The 20,651-nt window shown below is 41.8% G+C and overlaps 1 protein-coding gene across 2 annotated transcripts in view; it reads right to left on the reverse strand.

Annotated features, from left to right (window-relative positions):
• PHTF1 (putative homeodomain transcription factor 1) overlaps positions 1 to 20,651 on the reverse strand; it is a 166,815-nt gene that overhangs the window by 33,072 nt on the left and 113,092 nt on the right. For both annotated transcript variants that reach the window (XM_089681071.1, XM_089681070.1), the window contains exons 14-15: positions 1,395 to 1,526; positions 1,213 to 1,299 (exon numbers count right to left, since the gene is read on the reverse strand). In XM_089681071.1, the coding sequence (XP_089537197.1) occupies positions 1,213 to 1,299; positions 1,395 to 1,526 (219 nt within the window). The remainder of the gene's footprint in view (positions 1 to 1,212; positions 1,300 to 1,394; positions 1,527 to 20,651) is intronic.

A 20,651-nucleotide genomic window follows, 5' to 3' on the forward strand; every position in this document is an offset into this window, starting at 1 on the left:
ATTTCTCTCCTCACGAGCTGTTACGCTGACAGCTCATGAGGAGAGGAGAGCTGGTAATCAGCATTCGTCGGAGGGGACATGTACACAGATCATCAGAGCACTGATGATCAGTGTGCCCTGATGATCTGTGTAGCCCCAGCAGCGCCACCTGTCAGTGCCCATCAGTGCCACATTTCAGTGCCCATCAGTGCCACATATCAATGCCCATCTGAGCTGCCTTTCAGTGTCACCCATCAGTGCCAGTGAGTGCCACCTATCAATGCCAGCCAGTGCTGCCTATCAGTGCCACCTATCCGTGTCAGTCAGTGCAGCCTATCAGTGCCCGTCAGTGCTGCCTATCAGTGCCGCCTAACAGTGCCACTCAGCGCCGCCTATCAGTGTCGCCTATCAGTGCCATATATGAGTGCTGCCTTTCAGTGCCCATCAGTGATGCCTGTCAATGCCCATCAGTGCCACCTACCAGTGCCTCCTCATCAGTGCCCATCAGCGCCACCTATCAGTGTCCATCAGTGCAGCCTATCAGTGCCCATTACTACAGCCTCATTAGCGGACATCAGTGAAGGAGAAAAATCACTTATTTACAAAATTTTATAACAAAAACTAAGAAAAAACTTTATTTTTTCCAAATTTTCAGTGGTTTTTGGTTTATTTAGGAAAAAATAAAAAACCCAGAGGTGATTAAATACCACTAAAATAAAGCTCTATCTGTCACAAAAAAATTATAAAAATTTCATATGGGTACAGTGTTGCATGACCGCGCATTTGTCATTCAAAGTGCAACAGCGCTGAAAGCTGGAAATTGGCATGGGCAGGAAGGGGGTATAAGTGCCCTGTAGGCTAGTGGTTAAATAGACTTTACTACTACTTTAAGGCATGTTAAAATCACACAAGATAATACTGACTGAGAAGTTACTTTAGCATGCCTTGAGCATTTAAGTGCTGCTTTAGGCTTGATTAAATCTAGTCTAATTCCTTCCAGTATCTAAAGTAGTATATAAAAAAATCCATTAGACAATTCAGTGAATAAATACAATTATTAATGTGAAGGTTATAGTGGTAATGTAGCAAAATGTTTAGGCCAATTATCTGAATCATTAATGATGAAAGCTGGGCATAGTTATTAACATGTACAAGCATTTGCAATCAGCAGTTATAGTTGGTATATTGAAACTCTGTATTCATAACTTATGAAATGAAGAGGTCTGTACTTACCTGCGCACAACAAATGAAGGCAATAGACAGTGTTAATAAGTAGATTGAAGACACAATGACATCTACTGATCTCTGAGGTCCTCTTCTCTAGTGAGAAGAAAAAATAAATATGGTTATATACATTAAAGGCAGAGACACAACACAATAGGAAGGGACAAGACTAATGCAGATTGTTAGTTCACCTTCAGATAGGACCGCAGAGATAGCCAAATCTTAATGTTCTGCACCTTCTTCAGCCGGAAGTGAGGGATCTCAGACTTCAGTGCTTTTCTAGCAGAGGTCAGGTGACTGAAAAGCTTCGCTATCAGAAACCTCTGCAGGAGCATACAAAGACACAACAATGGTGAATAGCGATAGTAGGAATTTATATCTGCAAAAAGCAGCACGGGCAGACGGGCAGAAAATATTATAGGTTATGCACAAACTCTCACTGGAATGAAACACAATAGGATATCTGATACAGCCACTCATTCTTCATAATGACAAAACCTAGGAGAGTATATAATATAATCATTTGGGGTTATTTACATTAACCATATCATGTCTTAGTATGGTATAAATACATACAGTAGGTATACAAGTGCTTTGGTAATTCCTTGCATGAACCATATTTTTTCTGGGTCATTGCTCTCTTTTAGATGCTGGTTGCGATTGTTCCAGTTTGACAGGAGAATTTAGTTTTAGCATTGTGTGTGTGTTTTTTTTTTTGTTGAAGAACTGAATACAGCATCTGTTTCATCAATTGTTCCAACAGTGAGAATATTGGTACGTGTGAGATGAGCGTGTGACCAGCAACATCATCTTAGCTCAAAATCCAAAATACTTCTACACATGGGTACATTTCAATGCTTTTTCACATACCATGGTTTAATGGAAGCTAAACTGGAGGCTAACATGGAGGCTAAATTGCTGACATCCAATCTCCAAGTGCTAGTTGCCTGCCTTTTATGCTGATACTCTGAACTCACCATCTCTGAACCAAAATGCAGGTAAGAAACAGATTCTGACATTCCTCATTAAAAATGGATTTTACCAAACATCGGTAATGCTAACAAGCATAGAGCTGCACACCATATCTTCCGTGATATAGAAAATGTTTTTTGCACTAAAGACACCCTACCCGATCCTGCGTTTTGCTCCTTATTGGGGCTTATTGTAATCATTATGGCACAAAACATGCCAACAATGAATGGACAGTCTTTACTGCAGCCTGTGCACTGCAGCTTTATATGTGAGGGTAGGTGCAGTGTGTGGCTCTATGCTTGTTTGCAGTGGGAGAGCAGATGACAGAGCCTGGAGATTTGCTGACAAATAATTATTACCAGAACCTTTTTAAAAAGATATTGTTTGCATGCCGTGGCACTGCAGCTGCCGATATTTTATTTTCCTAAATGTGGGGCTTTCTAATTACTATGAACAATGGAGGCTGATTTTACTAAAGCAGTCAGAATTTTTGCTTAATAAATTGTATGAATATTCCCTTCAATTATCCAATTATGTGAAGAGCAAATTCCTGTTCACTTTGAATACCCAATCATGTGCTGGTAAAATAAGTAAACAGGAGTTTGCTTTTCTTGTGAATTAATAATTTAAAGTGAATATTCACACAAATGATTGCATAAAAATATTCTCAATCCTTTTGTCAATCAGCCTAAGCCTCTCTGTCCCAATGCTGTACAAAATATTACACCTCTGGAATCCTTTTGGATGTTGCACATTGCACTCCCAGTCACTTGTTCAATGTACAAACTCAGACTACTAAAAGTAGAAATAAAAGTAGACTACTTGTACAAACTCAGACTACTAAAAGTAGAAATAAAAGTAGACTACTTGTACAAACTCAGACTACTAAAATAGAAATAAAAGTAGACTACTTGTACAAACTCAGACTACTAAAAGTAGAAATAAAAGTAGACTACTTGTACAAACTCAGACTACTAAAATAGAAATAAAAGTAGACTACTTGTACAAACTCAGACTACTAAAATAGAAATAAAAGTAGACTACTTGTACAAACTCAGGCTACTAAAAGTAGAAATAAAAGTAGACTACTTGTACAAACTCAGGCTACTAAAAGTAGAAATAAAAGTAGACTACTTGTACAAACTCAGGCTACTAAAAGTAGAAATAAAAGTAGACTACTTGTACAAACTCAGACTACTAAAGTAGAAATAAAAGTAGACTACTTGTACAAACTCAGACTACTAAAAGTAGAAATAAAAGTAGACTACTTGTACAAACTCAGACTACTAAAGTAGAAATAAAAGTAGACTACTTGTACAAACTCAGACTACTAAAGTAGAAATAAAAGTAGACTACTTGTACAAACTCGGGCTACTAAAAGTAGAAATAAAAGTAGACTACTTGTACAAACTCAGACTACTAAAGTAGAAATAAAAGTAGACTACTTATACAAACTCAGACTACTAAAAGTAGAAATAAAAGTAGACTACTTGTACAAACTCAGACTACTAAAGCAGAAATAAAAGTAGACTACTTGTACAAACTCAGACTACTAAAGCAGAAATAAAAGTAGACTACTTGTACAAACTAAGAATACTAAAGTAGAAATAACATGGTTAAAGTGTTAAGCTGGGTATACACAGGTAGTTTTTTAGTTCATCCAGAAGGTTTAATAAAAAACACCTTGCAGATCAACACAACAATGTGTGGTGAAGGGATCTCTCCCATTATTTTGTTGTATTTTGACAGGGGGGACTACCCCCTTCCACTCCTGTGGCCAGAATGCACTGATCTGTGCTTGCAGCCATTGGTTGCATGTGCTGATCGAATGCTGGTTTTCCAGCAAAGCTGCTTGACAAAACCCAGTCGTTAGACCAGCTTCTGTTGAACAAACTGGTACACACATACCAAAATTTATCCAATTCTTGCTGAACTTGCCAATTTTCAGTATGTATATACCAGGCTTTAGGGTTGGTTTGTACCATGAATTACACAGGAACGCAGTGCAGTGGGATTTCACCCCATTCATTTGAGTGGGCTAAAATCATGCTGGACTGCACAAAAAGTAGTGCATGCAACCGGATTTCATGGTACTACTGTACTTCTACCTGCGTTTGGGGTGTCATTAAGTTAAAGTGATTGCAAAGGAAAATTTATTTTTTTCTTTTAGATAACAAACATGTCTATACTTACCTTCTCTGTGCATTAGAATTGCACAGAGCAGCTCTGATCCTCCTCTTTTTAGGTCCCCCACTGATGCTCCTGACTCCTCCCCTTTTGCAGGTGCCCTCTAATAGGAGGCCGATTCCCATGGGGGCATGTGTGCGGGCTCACTCCTGAGTCCCGCTGCTGCATCCATTGCCAGAAACAGCAGGACTAGGCCCTATCCCCGCTTCCTTGTCACTGGAGTTGATTGACAGGAGCAGGAGCCATTGGCTATCGATATGCCCAGTGAGGAGTGACAAAGCCAGGAGAGCTGCAGCTCTCATGCACAGGGCTGGATCACGATTAGGCTCAGGTAAGTATAAGGGGGGGGGGTTACCTTAATGCATAGAATACACTGAAGTAAAAATCCTTGAGGCTTCAGAACCACTTTAACACTGACAACTGCTGCAGTTTAGAAGTGCAGTACGTTTTGAACACAATGTGGGAAACTTGAGTGAAACAGTGGTTTCCTGAACCGCGTTCTGATGTGAACTGGCCCTTTACAGAAAAAATTAAAAGGTGAACTAACACTGTACACCCTTCCCAACCCTCCAGTCCCATCTGTACTAACTTCCATGGGTGAGGTGCTGTCAGTGCCCATGTAGCCGACGTAGTGATCCAGAGATTTGAAATCCTCATTCTTTTTCTCCTTCTTTCTGCAGGACTTCCAGGATGGATCAGAGTGATTCTGATTGGTCTGCACCTTCACAGGGAATTGCCCTGATCCATCCTGGCACTCATGGAGGTAAGTAAAGCTGGGACCAGGGGGGTAGGAAGGGTGAAAAAGTGAATTAACCCTTTAAAGACACATCATTTGAACATTTTATTGCACTGGGATCTTCAACTCAATCAATTTAGGAAATATTATTTACATACTTGCAATTAAACAGGGAACAGGCATTGATACAACCAGTTATAGTGTTCATTGAAAGCAGCAGGAAAAAATTGCCAATGCCATAAACTCCAGGCAGAAGAAAAAAAAAAAAAAGATTGCAGTTATGCATTTAGAAACAACCACCATCCACGTTTGTGTTGACTTTAGCTTTGGCAGTTTGTATTTTCTGGAGAAAATTGCATTTACAGTCTCTTGGTTATTGTGGAGATACATGGTTTCTTTGAGGACTCTTCACTAGCATACTATTGACATATACAGTTGTGCTCAAATGTGTGCATATCCTGGCAGAAATTGTGACATTTTGGCATAGAAATATGACTGATCATGCCAAAAAAATATTTTATTTAAGGATAGTGATCATATGAAGCCATTTATTATCACATAGTTGTTTCCTCCTTTTTAATAATTCATAATAAGAGAAATCATCCAAATGGCCCTGATCAAAAGTTTACATACCCTGGAATGTTGGTATAGACACACAAGGTGACACACAAAAAAATCGTCAGTTAAAGGCCAATTTCCCACATCTGTGGCTTTTCAAATTGCAATTAGTGTCTGTGTATAAATAGTCACTGAATTTGTTAGCTCTCATGTGGATGCACTGATCAGGCTAGATACTGAGCCATGGGGATCATAAAATAACTTTCAAAAGATCTGCACAACAAGGTAATGAAACTTTATAAAGATGGAAAAGGATATATAAAGATATCCAAAGCATTGAATATGCCAGTCATTACTGTTAAATCACTTATTAAGAAGTGGAAAATTCGGGGATCTTTTGATACCAAGTCAAGTACAAGTAGAGCAAGAAAAAATGAAGCCACAACTCCCAGAATAATTGTTCAGGATAGAAAGAAAAACCCACAGGTAACCTCAGGAGAAATACAGGCTGTTCTGGAAAAAGATGGCGGTTGTTTTGAAGGAGAACAATACAATGATACTTGAACAAAAATGAGTAGCATGTTCGAGTTGCCAGAAAGAAGCCTCTACTGCACCAATGCCACAAAAACACCAGAGAGGTATGTTGAGGTGTTGTCAGGCATATTGTAACCAGGTTTTTTTGTGGCGTTAGCACAGGAAAGGCCCCTTCTGGCAACTCAACTATGCAGCTCATTTTTGTTCAAGTATGGTTATATTCTGCTCCTTCAAAACAACCACACTGTCTTTTTCCAGAGCAGCTTGTATTTCCTCTGAGGTTACCCGTGGATTTTTCTTTGTGTCCCCAACAATACCCCTCCTGTGTCATACTCAAGCCACACCCACTGAGTGGCAGTGTACAGATATCAGTGTTATTCTCTAAATATAACACTGGCATCTGTACACTGCCACTCAGTGGGTGTGGCTTGAGTGTGGGCAGGGACAAAGGGGGCCCCATGATCTCCTTCTGCCCGGGGTGCCATGAGTTGTCACTCCATCCCTGTATGACACCATCAAATAGGAAATTATATTAAGCCGCGATGGTGTCACCCCATCCATCACACAGATTGGTACGCTGGCACTAACCATATTATGTACAGGGCCCGGTTTGGGGAGCACACTGCAGGGCCAAAAAATTATTTGGGGGGGGGAGGGTGACACCATGTTTACAACACCAGGTGACGCTAACCCTAGTGATGCCAGGCAGTGCTCATGTGTTGACTAGGATCATGCTGACAGAAGGAGAGCGAAGAGATGATCTGAGCAGTCTGTTACTGATCCTTCACTTTCCAATTACAGCTGGGGAATTGATTTGAGCTAGCTTTGATACGTAATTGCAGCAGAGAAAAGTCAGGTCACCAGGGTGAATTTCTACATTGTCAAGGATGTGTAATTCCCTGGAGCTGGAGGAGAGAAATGTTCTTTGTCAGGTAAAACAGCTCTCACAAATATATTTAGATGATGTATTCAGCTGTTTGCCTGGATTTCAGCGTTAAGAGAAGCACACTGGATTTTTATAATATCAGTGTAGATGTGAAATAAAAAAAAGTATCTGTGGTACGGGATAGGGAAAAGTAACCTAAAATGAATTTCCGTGCTGACTGGCGGTTTTAGTTTATGCACACAACGCTTCTTGGGGATTAGTTAAGAGCTGAAGCAAGAACTGCCATGGAATTGTTCCTCATATTAACTCTTCAGCTAGGTCACATGGGATTATTGGATTGTCATTGACAGGCATCGCTTCTCTACAACCATTCGAATTTTTCATCCATGGAAAATCCCAATCTGATTATTTGTTCGGTTTGCAGCATTTGCAGGCCTCATTTCGGTGCCAACTGGGGAATTATTATCACAGTGTATACTTTTGTAGTTCTCCTCAGCTTGGCTGCCTTATACACTTGTGGTATGCTCAAGTGATTTGTCATCCGTTCTACAGTAATCCTTTTTCCATGGTGTATTTGAATATTTTTTCCTGGCTTTTAAAAGTCACCGTTCACTTGAATTATTAAAAGGCTAACATGACATTTCTGTAGTGTCCTAAATTTACATTGTAAACTCCACACTGCACTGTTTTCTGGGTGAGCCTGGTGAAATGGGTATATCACCTCACCGAGCCAGGATCTTGTAATCATTTCCAGGGATGCGTCGCTGTGTAACTAAGCTTGTTAGGCTCAATTCTGTCCCTGAGGGCTGCTGAGAACTGTAAACACAATTATGATATGCCTATTAATTTGAAATGAAAGACTACAGTAGGCCTTCTACATATCATCACTTTCTACAGTTTTAGGTCTCTTGTAAAAAAAAATGAAGTATATAAAAAAAAAGAGACGATCAATCTACAATGCTACTTTTCTTCAGATCAGTGTCAACAAAGTAATGAACACAGGAGGTAAAGAAAAAGAAGAAAAAAAATAGAGCTTTCGGGTATGGTTAGTCAGGATAAAAAAAAACATGCAATATTTCAAAGGACAAAAATTCTCAGCAGAGAAATCTTTCAATCCAGCGGCTGCTAATTAAGAGCCACATTTATAAAGACACAAATTTGACATTCACTGCAGAGGAATCAATCACTGCAATTTAAAATATGTGCACCAGGAAGTATGTCAAAATACACACATTATTTGTTATATTATAGTAACTATGCTTTTGTTTTATTTAAAAAAGATATACAGAGTATTAAATGGATACTTCGCTTGATCTAAAGTGGAACATCGTATATAGAAACACAGGCAAAGCTTAAAAACAGGAAAACAGTCATTATATCTACATGGGCATTTAGCTTCACTTTCCTAAAGTGGTTGTAAACCTCAGACATGAAATATGAACAAAGCATATCCCTCTATAGTGTGTGCTTGTCTCAGTCCAGAGTACTAATTGTCATTTCTGTCTGCTGCCTCACTCCTCTGCTATAAGAATGAGCCACTTCTGACAAGTTTTTCTGACACTAAGAGAAAAATAGTGATGGGGAGGGCACAGTCTGTGATTGACAGCCTCAGCTCCATTGCTGTGTGCTGTGTGAAGGGTAGCGTGTCCCTTCCCTCCAATCAGCTCTCAGAGCTCTCCTTACTGATGGAACTTCAGCTCCCCAACCTTTTCAGCTGAGAGATCATGTGTAAATTCTGCACTTTGAATGGATGAAGAGGAAAGAAAGCTATAGATAAACAGGTACAACTTATGTAGCAGGATTTGTATCGTCTCTATGTATCAACTGAGCCCAGTCACTTCTCCGGGTATATGTAAGAGTTTACAACTTTAAAGCTAAAATTTATTCTGCTTATTTTGCCTTTCTTTACTGCTCCATTATCGACATGCTATTGAGATTTTTTTTAAAAAACATTTCATCTTTCATGACAGAGCCAGTGATATCAGATACTTAAACTGCATAAAAAAGATATATGTAATGATATACTGATTAATACAGAGCTGTACACTTATCTGCATGATGTTCAGAGTTAAGGGCCACTCCAGGAAATGTAATAACTGGATAATATAAATCCCATAACTTGTAATGAAATCAGTATTACAGCTCTTCCTAAAGCTCCAGGGAAAATAAAAAGCATCCCTTTCATTGAGGCTGTCCTCTCACTGCAAGGGTTAAATGCTCATTTAGGTCTAGGGCAGGGGTGGGCAACTGTGACCCTCCAGCTGTTGTAGAACTACAAGTCTCATGAGACATAGCAAAACTGACAGTTACAAGCATGACTCCTAAAGGCAGAGGCATGATGAGACTTGTAGTTCACCAACAGCTGGAGGGCCACAGTTGCCCACCCCTGGTCTAGGGGATAGAAAAAGCAGGTCTTTTTTACTTGATCCTCTCAAAGCAGCCAGTGTTCCCCAATGTGTCAGTGTCAGTGGCGTCCCTAAGCAGGTGCGGGGGGGTGCGCGCTGCACCGGGTGACACCTTTTGCACGGGGTGACACCAGACCCGCTCCACGAAAAGGCAAGTTTTAATGCAAGCCGTTGATCCCCGCAGGATGGATCGGATCTGTGGATTGAGAATAATGGATCGGAGTCCAATCCATTATCCTCCCCAATCTGCAGATCCGATCCATCCTGCGGGGATCTTTGGCTTGCAACCTATACGGGGTTAACTGATCTCTGCACGAGCTCCAAGAAAAGGTAAGTTTTAAATCAATGCCTGGACTTCAGAGAGTGCCTACTATGGTGAAAGGCCTCTTGGCCACTGACTCTTGTTTTCTGGTTCTGTGAAATAGTTGTACTCCAGTGCGATTTCCCTACCTCCCCTTTAATTGGGAACAAGCCTGTACCCCTTTGGATTACAAAGACTGCACTGCACAGCACTCCTACTGCTTGTAAAAAAAAAAAAAAAAGGACCACCTGTGGATTGAGAAAGAGAGACCACAGCAACTTCTATCCCTGTCTGAATTGAACTTGACTGTTACTGAATCAGATCAGTGACACCAACATCATACAAATTAATCTGTTGTCTGCTGGGAACAGTTGTGCTTTTTTTTTTAAGGTCCCCAACTTTTCCAGCCAATGTTTTTCTCTCCGTCAATCACTGGCGAGTGGGATAAAACTGATATTGTTATAGCAAGTTAGGACTGTGTTTTTATGCTGTTGCTAGGTAAATGCAGTTCAGTTCTGTTAAATTCTGTTAGTCCAAATACTGATAGTGTATGGCAAAATCTCTAAAATGTATTGTTTTATTGATTGTTTGTACACTTGCTAATCCCATTTTCTTTTAGGCAATGCTTGGCATAATAAATTAACTAAAATACCTCAAGGTGTGTCAGTAAATACTGGATGAGCAAAGTGTGTCATCTTTAGCTGTGCAGAGAAATGAAAAACAATTCAGTGGCTCCTCTGGGGGTAGTGCTACAGTTCCATTTTGGTCTGAGATATGTTATTGAATGTTTTTGTCATATCTGTTCAATAAGTGCAAAAATAGCTGTTGATTTTGCCTGAAATCTTTCTGGAAGCTGATAACTTTCTGTATTCCCTGCCTGTGCACAAGGAGGGGTTGTGGAGATGAGGGTAAAGAGGAGATGAGGAGAGGTGTTCTTTATCGCCTGTAATAAATGAAGTATGCATGGCTGACACCACATGCTTATGTAGAGCTATGCTGTCATGTCAAAGAAAAAAGGTGTAGCATGCAATATTTCTGGTACATCAACAGTTGTATTTCTGCACTTGTGGAAAGACTAAGGGTATAAAATATAGGGAAATGTTTAAGTGTTCCTGGGATACTACTATAAATGTTTTTTTTTTTAATCTTGCTTTGATATACACTTAAGGAGTGATAAAGCTTTTCATTCTGAAAATAATAAACATGTTATACTTACCAGCTTTGTACAATGATTTTACACAGAGTGGCCCTGAAGCTCCTCTTCTGGGGTCCCCCACCAGCCATCTCGGCTACTCCTCTTCTGCAAGTGCCACAATAGCAGGCTGCTATGGACTAAAATTGACTCTATGTATAGGCCCATAGCATACAACTCCAATTTTTAAAAAATTGGGAAGCTGTATAAAATCTACTTAAATGCAATGCTATGATTTGCAAATTTCATAAACCCATATTTTATTCACAATAGAAAATAGAACACATATCAAATGCTTAAACATAGAAAATGTACCATTTTCAGGGGAAAAAAAGGTAATTATAAAACTGTTAGTAGCAGCGTGTCTCAAAAAAATTGAGACAGGGCAACAAAAAGCTGGCAAAGTCAGTGGTACTAAAAATGAAGAGCTGGAAGAACGTTTTGCAATTCATTTAATTGGCAATAGATCAGCAACATGACTAGGTATAAAAAGGAGCATTTTAGAGAATCAGAGTGTCACAGAAGTGAAGATGGGCAGAGGTTCAACAATCTGTGAAAAGCTGTATCTAAAAATTGTCATACAATTTCAGAATAATGTTCCTCAATGTACAACTTCAAAGACTTTAATATATCATCATCTAAAGTACATAATATCATCAGAAGATTCTGAGAATCTGGAGGAATCTCTGTGTGTAAAGGACAAGGCCAAAGTGCAATATTGGATGCCCATGATCTTTCGGCCTTCAGACGGCAGTGAATTAAAAACAGGCATAATTCTGTGATGGACATCACTGCATAGGTTCAGGGATACTTCTAAAAAACACTCTGTGAACATTGTACCATCCAAAAATGCAAGGTAAAGCTCTATCATGCAAAGATGAAGCCACATCTGAACATGATATAGAAATGCCACCCTCTTCTCTGGGCCAAAGCTGGACAAAAAAAAAAAAAAAGAAAAGGTCTGTTGCAGAGTTGAAACCCATTGTGTGGTCAGACAAATAAAAATTTGACATTTTTTTTGGCAACCATGAACTTCACATCCTCCGGACTAAAGAGGAGAGGATCTTCCAGCTTGTTATCAGCGCTCAATTCAAAAGCCTGCAGGAAGGTTGCCTATTGTTAGCCTAGCTAGATTGCTTCACTAGTTTGGAAAGAACCATTTCCCAGGTGTTTCTTGATGGGATTTTTCTGACCCACTAGTCTTGTAGCATATAAAAAGGACATTGCTCTGCATCCCAGGACTCTCAGCTAGCTCGTGATCTTAGTCCTGTTAGTCCTACAGCTGCCTCTCTTGGCCCTGTTCCTGCTATGGACTTGTGTCTTAGAACCTCCAACATATAAGGGGACTGCTGGGACATGCGGTTCACCCTAAAGAACAGCAGTTGCTTGAGAACAGCCTAAATGGACTTGCCTTTACATGGACTTCACCCGTGCAGGTACGCTGGGGAAGCCACACCTGAGTTAGGGACTGGGATAGGGAAGAACTGCTACACTGTTTGCCTGTTATGCTGAGTTACCTAAGTAAAGCATTAAAACTTGTACATGCCTGGTCTGAAGTTATTAACCTCCCTAGCGGTATGATTATGTCAATATTTCTGTGCTCAAAGCGGTACATTTTTTTGCATGGAAATATGTCGGGTTTTTTTATTGTAGGCCTGTAATTTTTAGGAATAACTCACTGAAATCTGTCCGAACAAGAGTCTAGTAAACATCCCGGGTATGATAAAATTTGAAACCTGAAATCATAAATTTTAATTTCATAATTAATCATAAAAAATAATAATATAATAATAAATGTAATTCAATAATGTAATCAAACCAAAAACCCTGAAATTTGAAATATAGCGACTTATATAAGTTCACACATTCGCACGCTTTTTGGACGCCATGGACTTTTCTCAGTTTCCAGGCAGAAAGAACAGTAAAAATGCAGGCAGGGCACAGGACAAAGCACTAGGGACAAAATGTATGTGAAATGCTTTGAAACAGTAATGTTTTGCTATGTGATTTTAGTGTAATTCGTGAATGTCACTTTTTAAAATTTTTACATTTCCTGCTGGTTCTGGCCCCTGTACGTCCCGTGCATCCCGACGCTCGCAGGGACCGAAACCCGGAAGACGGATGCTGGCATCGGCCGGAGGAGATGGCCGGGGACGCTGCAGGGGAGACATTGCGGGAGCGAAGGGCAAGGTAAGTGCTGGAGGGATCACAGAACAACGCTGCAGGGCAATCCCAAGTGTAGCTCGGGGGTTACCGCTTTTGGCACTGATAATTAAGCCCGAGCTACACTCGGGAATACCACCAGGGAGGCTAAAGAGGTGGTGTATAGAAGTAAATGGCACTCTATACATAGTCTGCAACCTGGGTCAGTAAAATACATTGGGTTATGAAGACAGCAGTACAAGAGTTACCAAAAGAAGCAAGTGGTTACCAGTCTACAGCCAGTGCAAGCAACCTGTTGTGAAGCATGTACCTGTGACAGGTGGGATGTCCTCTAGCAATGAGGGAGTTGTTGTTGGAACTCTCTCCGAGTGGTCCGTCTCCCATAGCAATGGGATCAGATCAGCACTGCAGAGGTTGGTCATAGGTACAGAAGAAAAACAGTTAACAGACCATGCATACAGTCTGCACAGGGTGTTCGAAGGACTCCATTCCCTTACTGGGAGTGAGGTAGCAAAGATACGCTGCACAGGTGGCGTGGGTAAAGGATCAGCATACCCCTCCTAATTGCAACTGACAGTGAAGTTGTGCATTGACTAGGAAACAAGGGAGAGTTAACTGGAGTCCAATTTATTGCTCAATATACACAATGTATGGCCATCACCAAGTTGGAGGTCTCCCTTAACCGCTTGCCTACAGGGCACTTATACCCCCTTCCTGCCCAGGCCAATTTCCAGCTTTCAGCGCTGTCACACTTTGAATGACAATTGCGCATTCATGCAACACTGTACCCATATGAAATGTTTTTCTTTTTTTGAGACAGATAGAGATTTATTTTGGTGGTATTAAATCACCTCTGGGTGTTTTATTTTTTCTTAAACAAACCAAAAACCGCTGAAATGTTTGAAAAAAAATGTTTTTTCTTAGTTTTTGTTGTAAAATTTTGTAAATAAGTGATTTTTCTCCTTCACTGATGTGCGCTAATGAGGCTGCAGTGATGGGCACTGATAGGCAGCACTGATGGACACTGATAGGTGGCACTGATGAGAAGGCACTGGTAGGTGGCACTGATGGGCATTGAAAGGCAGCACTGATATATGGCACTGATAGGTGGCACTGATAGGCGGCACTGACTGGCACTGTTAGGTGACACTGACTGGCACTTAGGCGGCACTGACTGGCACTGATAGGAGGCACTGACGGGCACTGATAGGCGGCACTGATGCACACTGATAGGCGGCACTGACTGGCACTGATAGGCAGCACTGACTGGCACTGATAGGCAGCACTGACCGGCACTGGCACTGATTGGCAGCACTGATAAGTGGCACTGATTGGCATTGATAGGTGGCACTGACTGGCACTGATGGGTGGCAATGAAAGGCAGCTCAGATGGACACTGATATGTGGCATTGATGTGCACTGGTAGGCACTGATATGTGGCATTGATGTGGCACTGGCACCTGGCACTGTTCAGCACTGGCAGCTGGCACTGATGGACACTGACAGGTGGCACTTCTGGGGCCACACTGATCATCAGGGCACACTGATCATCAGCGTGACAGCTCGTGAGGAGAGAAATGCTGATAACTGGCATTTCCCTGTTTACATGTGATCAGCTGTGATAGGACACAGCTGATCACATGACCGAGCCGTAGATCGGTGATCCGCTGTGTCCGAGGGACACAGCGCACCGCTATTCGCCACGCTGCGCGCTCCCTGAGCCACGCATGCACGGTGAGAATGGGAGGACGTTATATGACATCCACCCAGAACGAGAAAACCATCTTGCGCCCGTCATTGGACTATATGGCGGGTGGGAGGTGGTTAAAGTTTAGCTATGACTGAAAGCGGCCTTTGCCTTTTCCCGGGGCATTGATGAGCTTGGCACAAGTAAAGGTACCCTCTGTGCAAGGTGAGTGACCCATCCAAGGTGCCTAGCGTAACCTAGAAGAACTCACCTCAGGGGTAGTCCTCTTATGTGACGACCCACACTTGGTCCCCAATGAGGAGAACTTACAAGCCTGCACCTCTGATGGTATGGAGGTAGATTAGTGCATATGTAATGGGCAGGTTGCACATCTGGAAAGGCAGCAATAATACTGAAACATAGATTCAGGTTTTAGAGCAGCCTATGATCCCATCCACACAACACCTTTTTCAGGACAGGTCTTTAATATTTCAACAGGACAATGCTAAACCGTATACTGCATCTATGACAACAGCATGACTTTGTAGTAGAATAGTCTGGGTGCTTAACTGGCCTGCCTGCCTGCCAGTCCAGAACTTTCACCAACTATTTGGCACAACTTAAAATGAAAAATACAACAAAGAAGACCCTGAACTGTTAAGCAGTTAGAATCCTATATCAGGCAACAATGGGACAACATTCCTCTGGTAAACATGGCCCTGTCCCAACTTTTTTGCTGCCATCAATTTCAGTCACGTTTTTTTTTTATGAAAATGTTACTATTTTTTAAACATTTAATATGTTTTCTATTTTCTATTGTGAATAAAATATAGGTTTGTGAGATTTGCATAATAACAGAATCATTGCATTCTATTTTTATGCAGATTTTACACAGTGTTCCAACTTTTTTGGAATTGGGGTTGTACAATATTGTTGCATTCAGACCCATATGAATTACAAATCTGAATGCCGTGTACTCCAAGTTCACGTGCATTGGACCTAAAGTAGACTAAAAATAAAATGAAAAGCTTATAGGCACAATCGAGTGCATTTTCTTGCTGTTACACTCTGTACTGTGCAATCATCCTCTAGCGCTTTAACATTTAAAAATTAAACACAATGGAATTTTAAACATGTTCACTAACTGGGACTAATTAGCCAGGCCTTCATTCCAGCTATTGATTAGTAATGTACAGGTATTCATAAGCAGAGTAGGGCCGACGAGAGTCATTAAGCTCATAAAATACAGTAAAAGTGCAGCATGAGAGCATGTATACTTCAGAGAAGAGAAATAAAAGCAATGGCATCATTATTTAACAGAAAAGGTAATTGGTCAAATGAGCAGATGAGGGTAACTGTAGCTTGCAGTTTACTAAATAGATGCAATAATGCACAATGCAGTTAAGGATGGCAAAATGTATGCATTCGTTGAAGAATAATACAAAACAGATTATAAAACCTACACAAATCTATGGATTCTTCTGTGACTCAATCAGGGTAATGTGGCTTCATAACATGGTATCTATAAGGTTCAAGCTGTGAATCGGATACTTCAGTAAAGCAGTACAGAACACAGCCACTTGAAATCATCCTCATAAACAGCATCCCTTTCAGTGAAGTCCAGGGTAGCTAATGCATATGAATGGCTGGAAGGGTACAAAGGGACGAAGGGACACCCCACTGGAACTGGAGTATTGCCTGCATGAAAGACCTGACAGTGGATTGCGAAGAGGTGAAAGCACTGAATGGGGGAGATTTGCTAAGAGGTGAGAGCACCGAAGGGGGGGAGAATTTGCGAAGAGGTGAGAACACTGACAGGGAGGAGGGCAGGTTGTGTAAGATAGGGGGAAGAGTTGAGTTATTCACAGGAGGTACAAAGATGAGTTGTGGATGGGGGGTGCTAAAGTTAACTGTGGACAGGGGTGCAGAATTTAGTTCTGATTTGTCAATGAGGTGAACTGTGGATGGGGCAGTGGTGATCAATAGATGGTTAATTTGCGAGGGGATATGTGAGTACTGCCCCTTGTGCTGATTGTATTCTGTGCCTTGTGTGATACACACACCTCAGCACTGCACAGTACGCACTCCTGAGCCCAATGTGTTATGCAATACTGGGTGTGGTACTCTGTACCTCTTGTGCAATGCGCAGATTTTTTAGGTGCTGCTCTAGATCTCTCCGCAAGGAGCGTCAAGGTTGGGGGTAAGGAGTTGGCCAGGGAGGGTGAGTTACTTCACCTGTTCTGAGAAAAAAGCCCTGGCTATAAGTAATAAACCTAGCTCACCACCCTCTGTCTTCCCCCCTCACCTCCTGGCTGCAGAAAGGACCAGTTAGAGAGACCAGTGGTAATGATGCACAGTAGACTATAGCAACCAATTAGTAATCAGTAATGATGCACAGTAACCTATAGCAACCAATCAGTGAGTGGCAATGATGTGCAGTAACCTCTAGCAACCAATTGGTGAGCCTCAACCAATCAGTGAGTGTGGAACAGTTTTTTATGTTTACGTTATTAAAGTTTTTTGAGATAAGTTTATGTGTTTGTTTGTTTTTTGGGATGTTGGGGTGGAGAACGAAATTGAATAGCGGAGGGGGGCCCAAGAAAATTTTGCGCAGGGTCCAATCAATATTAAAGACAGCCCTGGGTACAACCCAAGAGTACACTCAGTTTTCAGATATCAGTGTTTTATATAGGGAATAGCATGCAGTGTACGGACCTCGGTGTTATCTAACAACTGATATTTGTACACTGACTGCTATTCCCTATACGTAACACTGATACGTGTACACTTAATGTTATTCCCTATATATAACAATGATATCTGTACACTGAGTGCCATTCCATATATATAAATATATATATATATATATATATATATATATATATCACTGACATCTGTCTACTGAGTGCAACTCAGTGTTTAGATAGCAGTGTTTTATATAGGGAATAGCACCAGGGCATTTTTTGTTTCTCAGCACTGAGCTTTGTGTGGGTGTGGCTTGAGTGTGGGCGGGGACACACGGGGCCCCATGATCTCTTATTGCCCGGGGGCCCCATGAGTTTTCAGTCCACACCTGGTTGTGGGAAATGGAAATGAATGAAATAAGGGGGCATGTGCCTAAATCTGAGCATAGTGTGTAGATAAGCACGCTGCTACAGTTATAAAATAGTAGAATATTAGATTATATCTACCGTATTTTCCGGCGTATAAGACGACCCCCTACTTTTCCTGCTAAAATGTAGTGTTTGGGCTGTACTCGCCGTATAAGACTACCCCTCTTCCAATGCACACCAGTGGGAGGAATAGTGCCCCATCATCGGTGTCAGTGGGAGGAATAGTGCCCCATCATTGGTGTCAGTGGGAGGAATAGTGCCCCATCATTGTATTAGTGGGAGGAATAGTGCCTCATCATTGGTATTAGTGGAAGGAATAGTGCCCCATCATTGGTATTAGTGGGAGGAATAGTGCCCCATCATTGGTGTCAGAGCGACAAATTGTGCCTCATCATTGGTGTCAGTGGGAGGAATAGCACCCCATCATTGGTGTCAGTGGGAGGAATAGCACCCCATCATTGGTGTCAGTGAGAGGAATCGTGCCCCATCATTGGTATCAGTTGCAAGAATAGTGCCCTATCATTAGTATCAGTGGGAGGAATAGTGCCCCATCTTTGGTGTCAGTGGGGGGAATCGTGCCCCATCATTAGTATCAGTGGGAGGAATAGTGCCCCATCTTTGGTGTCAGTGGGAGGAATAGTGCCACATCATTGTATTAGTGGGAGGAATAGTGCCTCATCATTGGTATTAGTGGAAGGAATAGTGCCCCATCATTGGTATTAGTGGGAGGAATAGCACCCCATCATTGGTGTCAGTGGGAGGAATAGCACCCCATCATTGGTGTCAGTGAGAGGAATCATGCCCCATCATTGGTATCAGTGGCAGGAATAGTGCCCTATCATTAGTATAAGTGGGAGGAATAGTGCCCCATCTTTGGTGTCAGTGGGGGGAATCGTGCCCCATCATTAGTATCAGTGGGAGGAATAGTGCCCCATCTTTGGTGTCAGTGGGAGGAATAGTGCCCCAACATTGGTGTTAGTGGGAGGAATAATGTCCCATCATTGGTGTCAGTGGGGGGTGGAATAGTGCCCCATCACTGGTGTCAGTGGGGGGTGGAATAGTGCCCCATCATTGGTGTCAGTGGGGGGGGGGAGGAATAGTGCCCCATCGTTGGTGTCAGTGGGGGGTAGGAATAGTGCCCCATCGTTGGTGTCAGTGGGAGGAATAATGCCCCATCATTAGTATCAGTGACACCAATGATGGGGCACTATTCCTCCCACTGACACCAATTACACTTGCTGACCGATGTTCTAGTATGGTGCTGCTGCAGCCAGCATATGTGGTTGCAGCAGCCCTCTACACTGCACACTTACCGGCCGCTCCTTCACTTGATTTTCGCGGGGCCGCTCAGTTCTGCCCCCTCGCCGGTGATTGGCCGCCTGTATTCCTTTCCTGAGCTACAGTTCTGGCGGCCAATCACCGGTGAGGAGGCGGAGCCGAGCAGCCGCGCTAACATCCAGTGACCAAACTGAAGGAGCAGCTGCGCTTCCTGGACCGGATCGTCGTGGGACCGGATCCAGGTAAGAAACAGCAGCTCCTACCCGCCCCTGTACTTAGTGTCCCTTCCGTTGGAAGGGGGGGGGCGGCGGCGGCACCGTGCCGCCCCCCTAAAAAGTGTCAGTATGCCGTATACCGGCGTATAAGACGACCCCCGACTTTTGAGAGGATTTTCAAGGGGTAAAAAGTCGTCTTATACGCCGGAAAATACGGTAATTCAAAAGTAAATGACAGTTCAGGAGAGCATGCACAGAAAAAATATATAATGCATTACAGGAAAATACAGGGCCCCAGATGCACCAGTTTTCACTACCGGAAATCCAGCAAGTGACCTACTTTTGCATTGCTTCTGAATCCTATACTACAGCTGAGCAGTCAGGGGATGTTGGCCTCTTCTATTTCCTAAGTTAACTCTTGAAATGAATGTAACAAATCTCTAACATGAATATAAAACATTCATCATTCCAAATGTAAAAGTTCTCAGGCAGGATCTCTTTAAAGTATATGTAAACCCAATCATTAAAATTTCAGACAAGATTTAACACATTAATGTAATTTCAAAAGTCATCTTCAATTTTGTGAAATCTGCAGCTTTTATTAAAATTATGAGTAGCATAGTGACTAAGTGGTTAGCACTTCTGCAGGGCAGTACTAGGGTCGTCAGTTTGAATCCCAGCCAAGGCATCACCTGCCTGGAGTTTGCATGTTCTCCCTGTGCCGCACACACCTATGCCATTAATGTGCTTACTTCTTACAATATCTGGCATAAAACATCATTTTAAACCATGGCTGGGGGGACCCTTTGCCACAATATATATAAAGATATCGATATATATATATATATATATATATATATATATATATACAGTGGGGATCGAAAGTTTGGGCACCCCAGCTAAAAATTTGTATTATTGTGCATAAAGAAGCCAAGGAAAGATGGAAAAATCTCCAAAAGGCATCACATTACAGATTAGACATTCTTATAATATGTCAACAAAAGTTAGATTTTATTTCCATCATTTACACTTTCAAAATAACAGAAAACAAAAAAATGGCGTCTGCAAAAGTTTGGGCACCCTGCAGAGTTAATATCTTGTACTGCCCCCTTTGCCAAGCTGAGACCTGCCAGTGTCATGGATTGTTCTCAATCATCGTCTGGGAAGACCAGGTTATGTCAATCTCAAAGGTTTTAAATGCCCAGACTCATCTGACCTTGC

The sequence above is a fragment of the Staurois parvus genome, unplaced genomic scaffold (assembly GCF_062004578.1).
Source record: "Staurois parvus isolate SC_StPar_1 unplaced genomic scaffold, SC_StPar_1.0 ptg000258l, whole genome shotgun sequence".
Lineage (NCBI taxonomy): Eukaryota > Metazoa > Chordata > Amphibia > Anura > Ranidae > Staurois > Staurois parvus.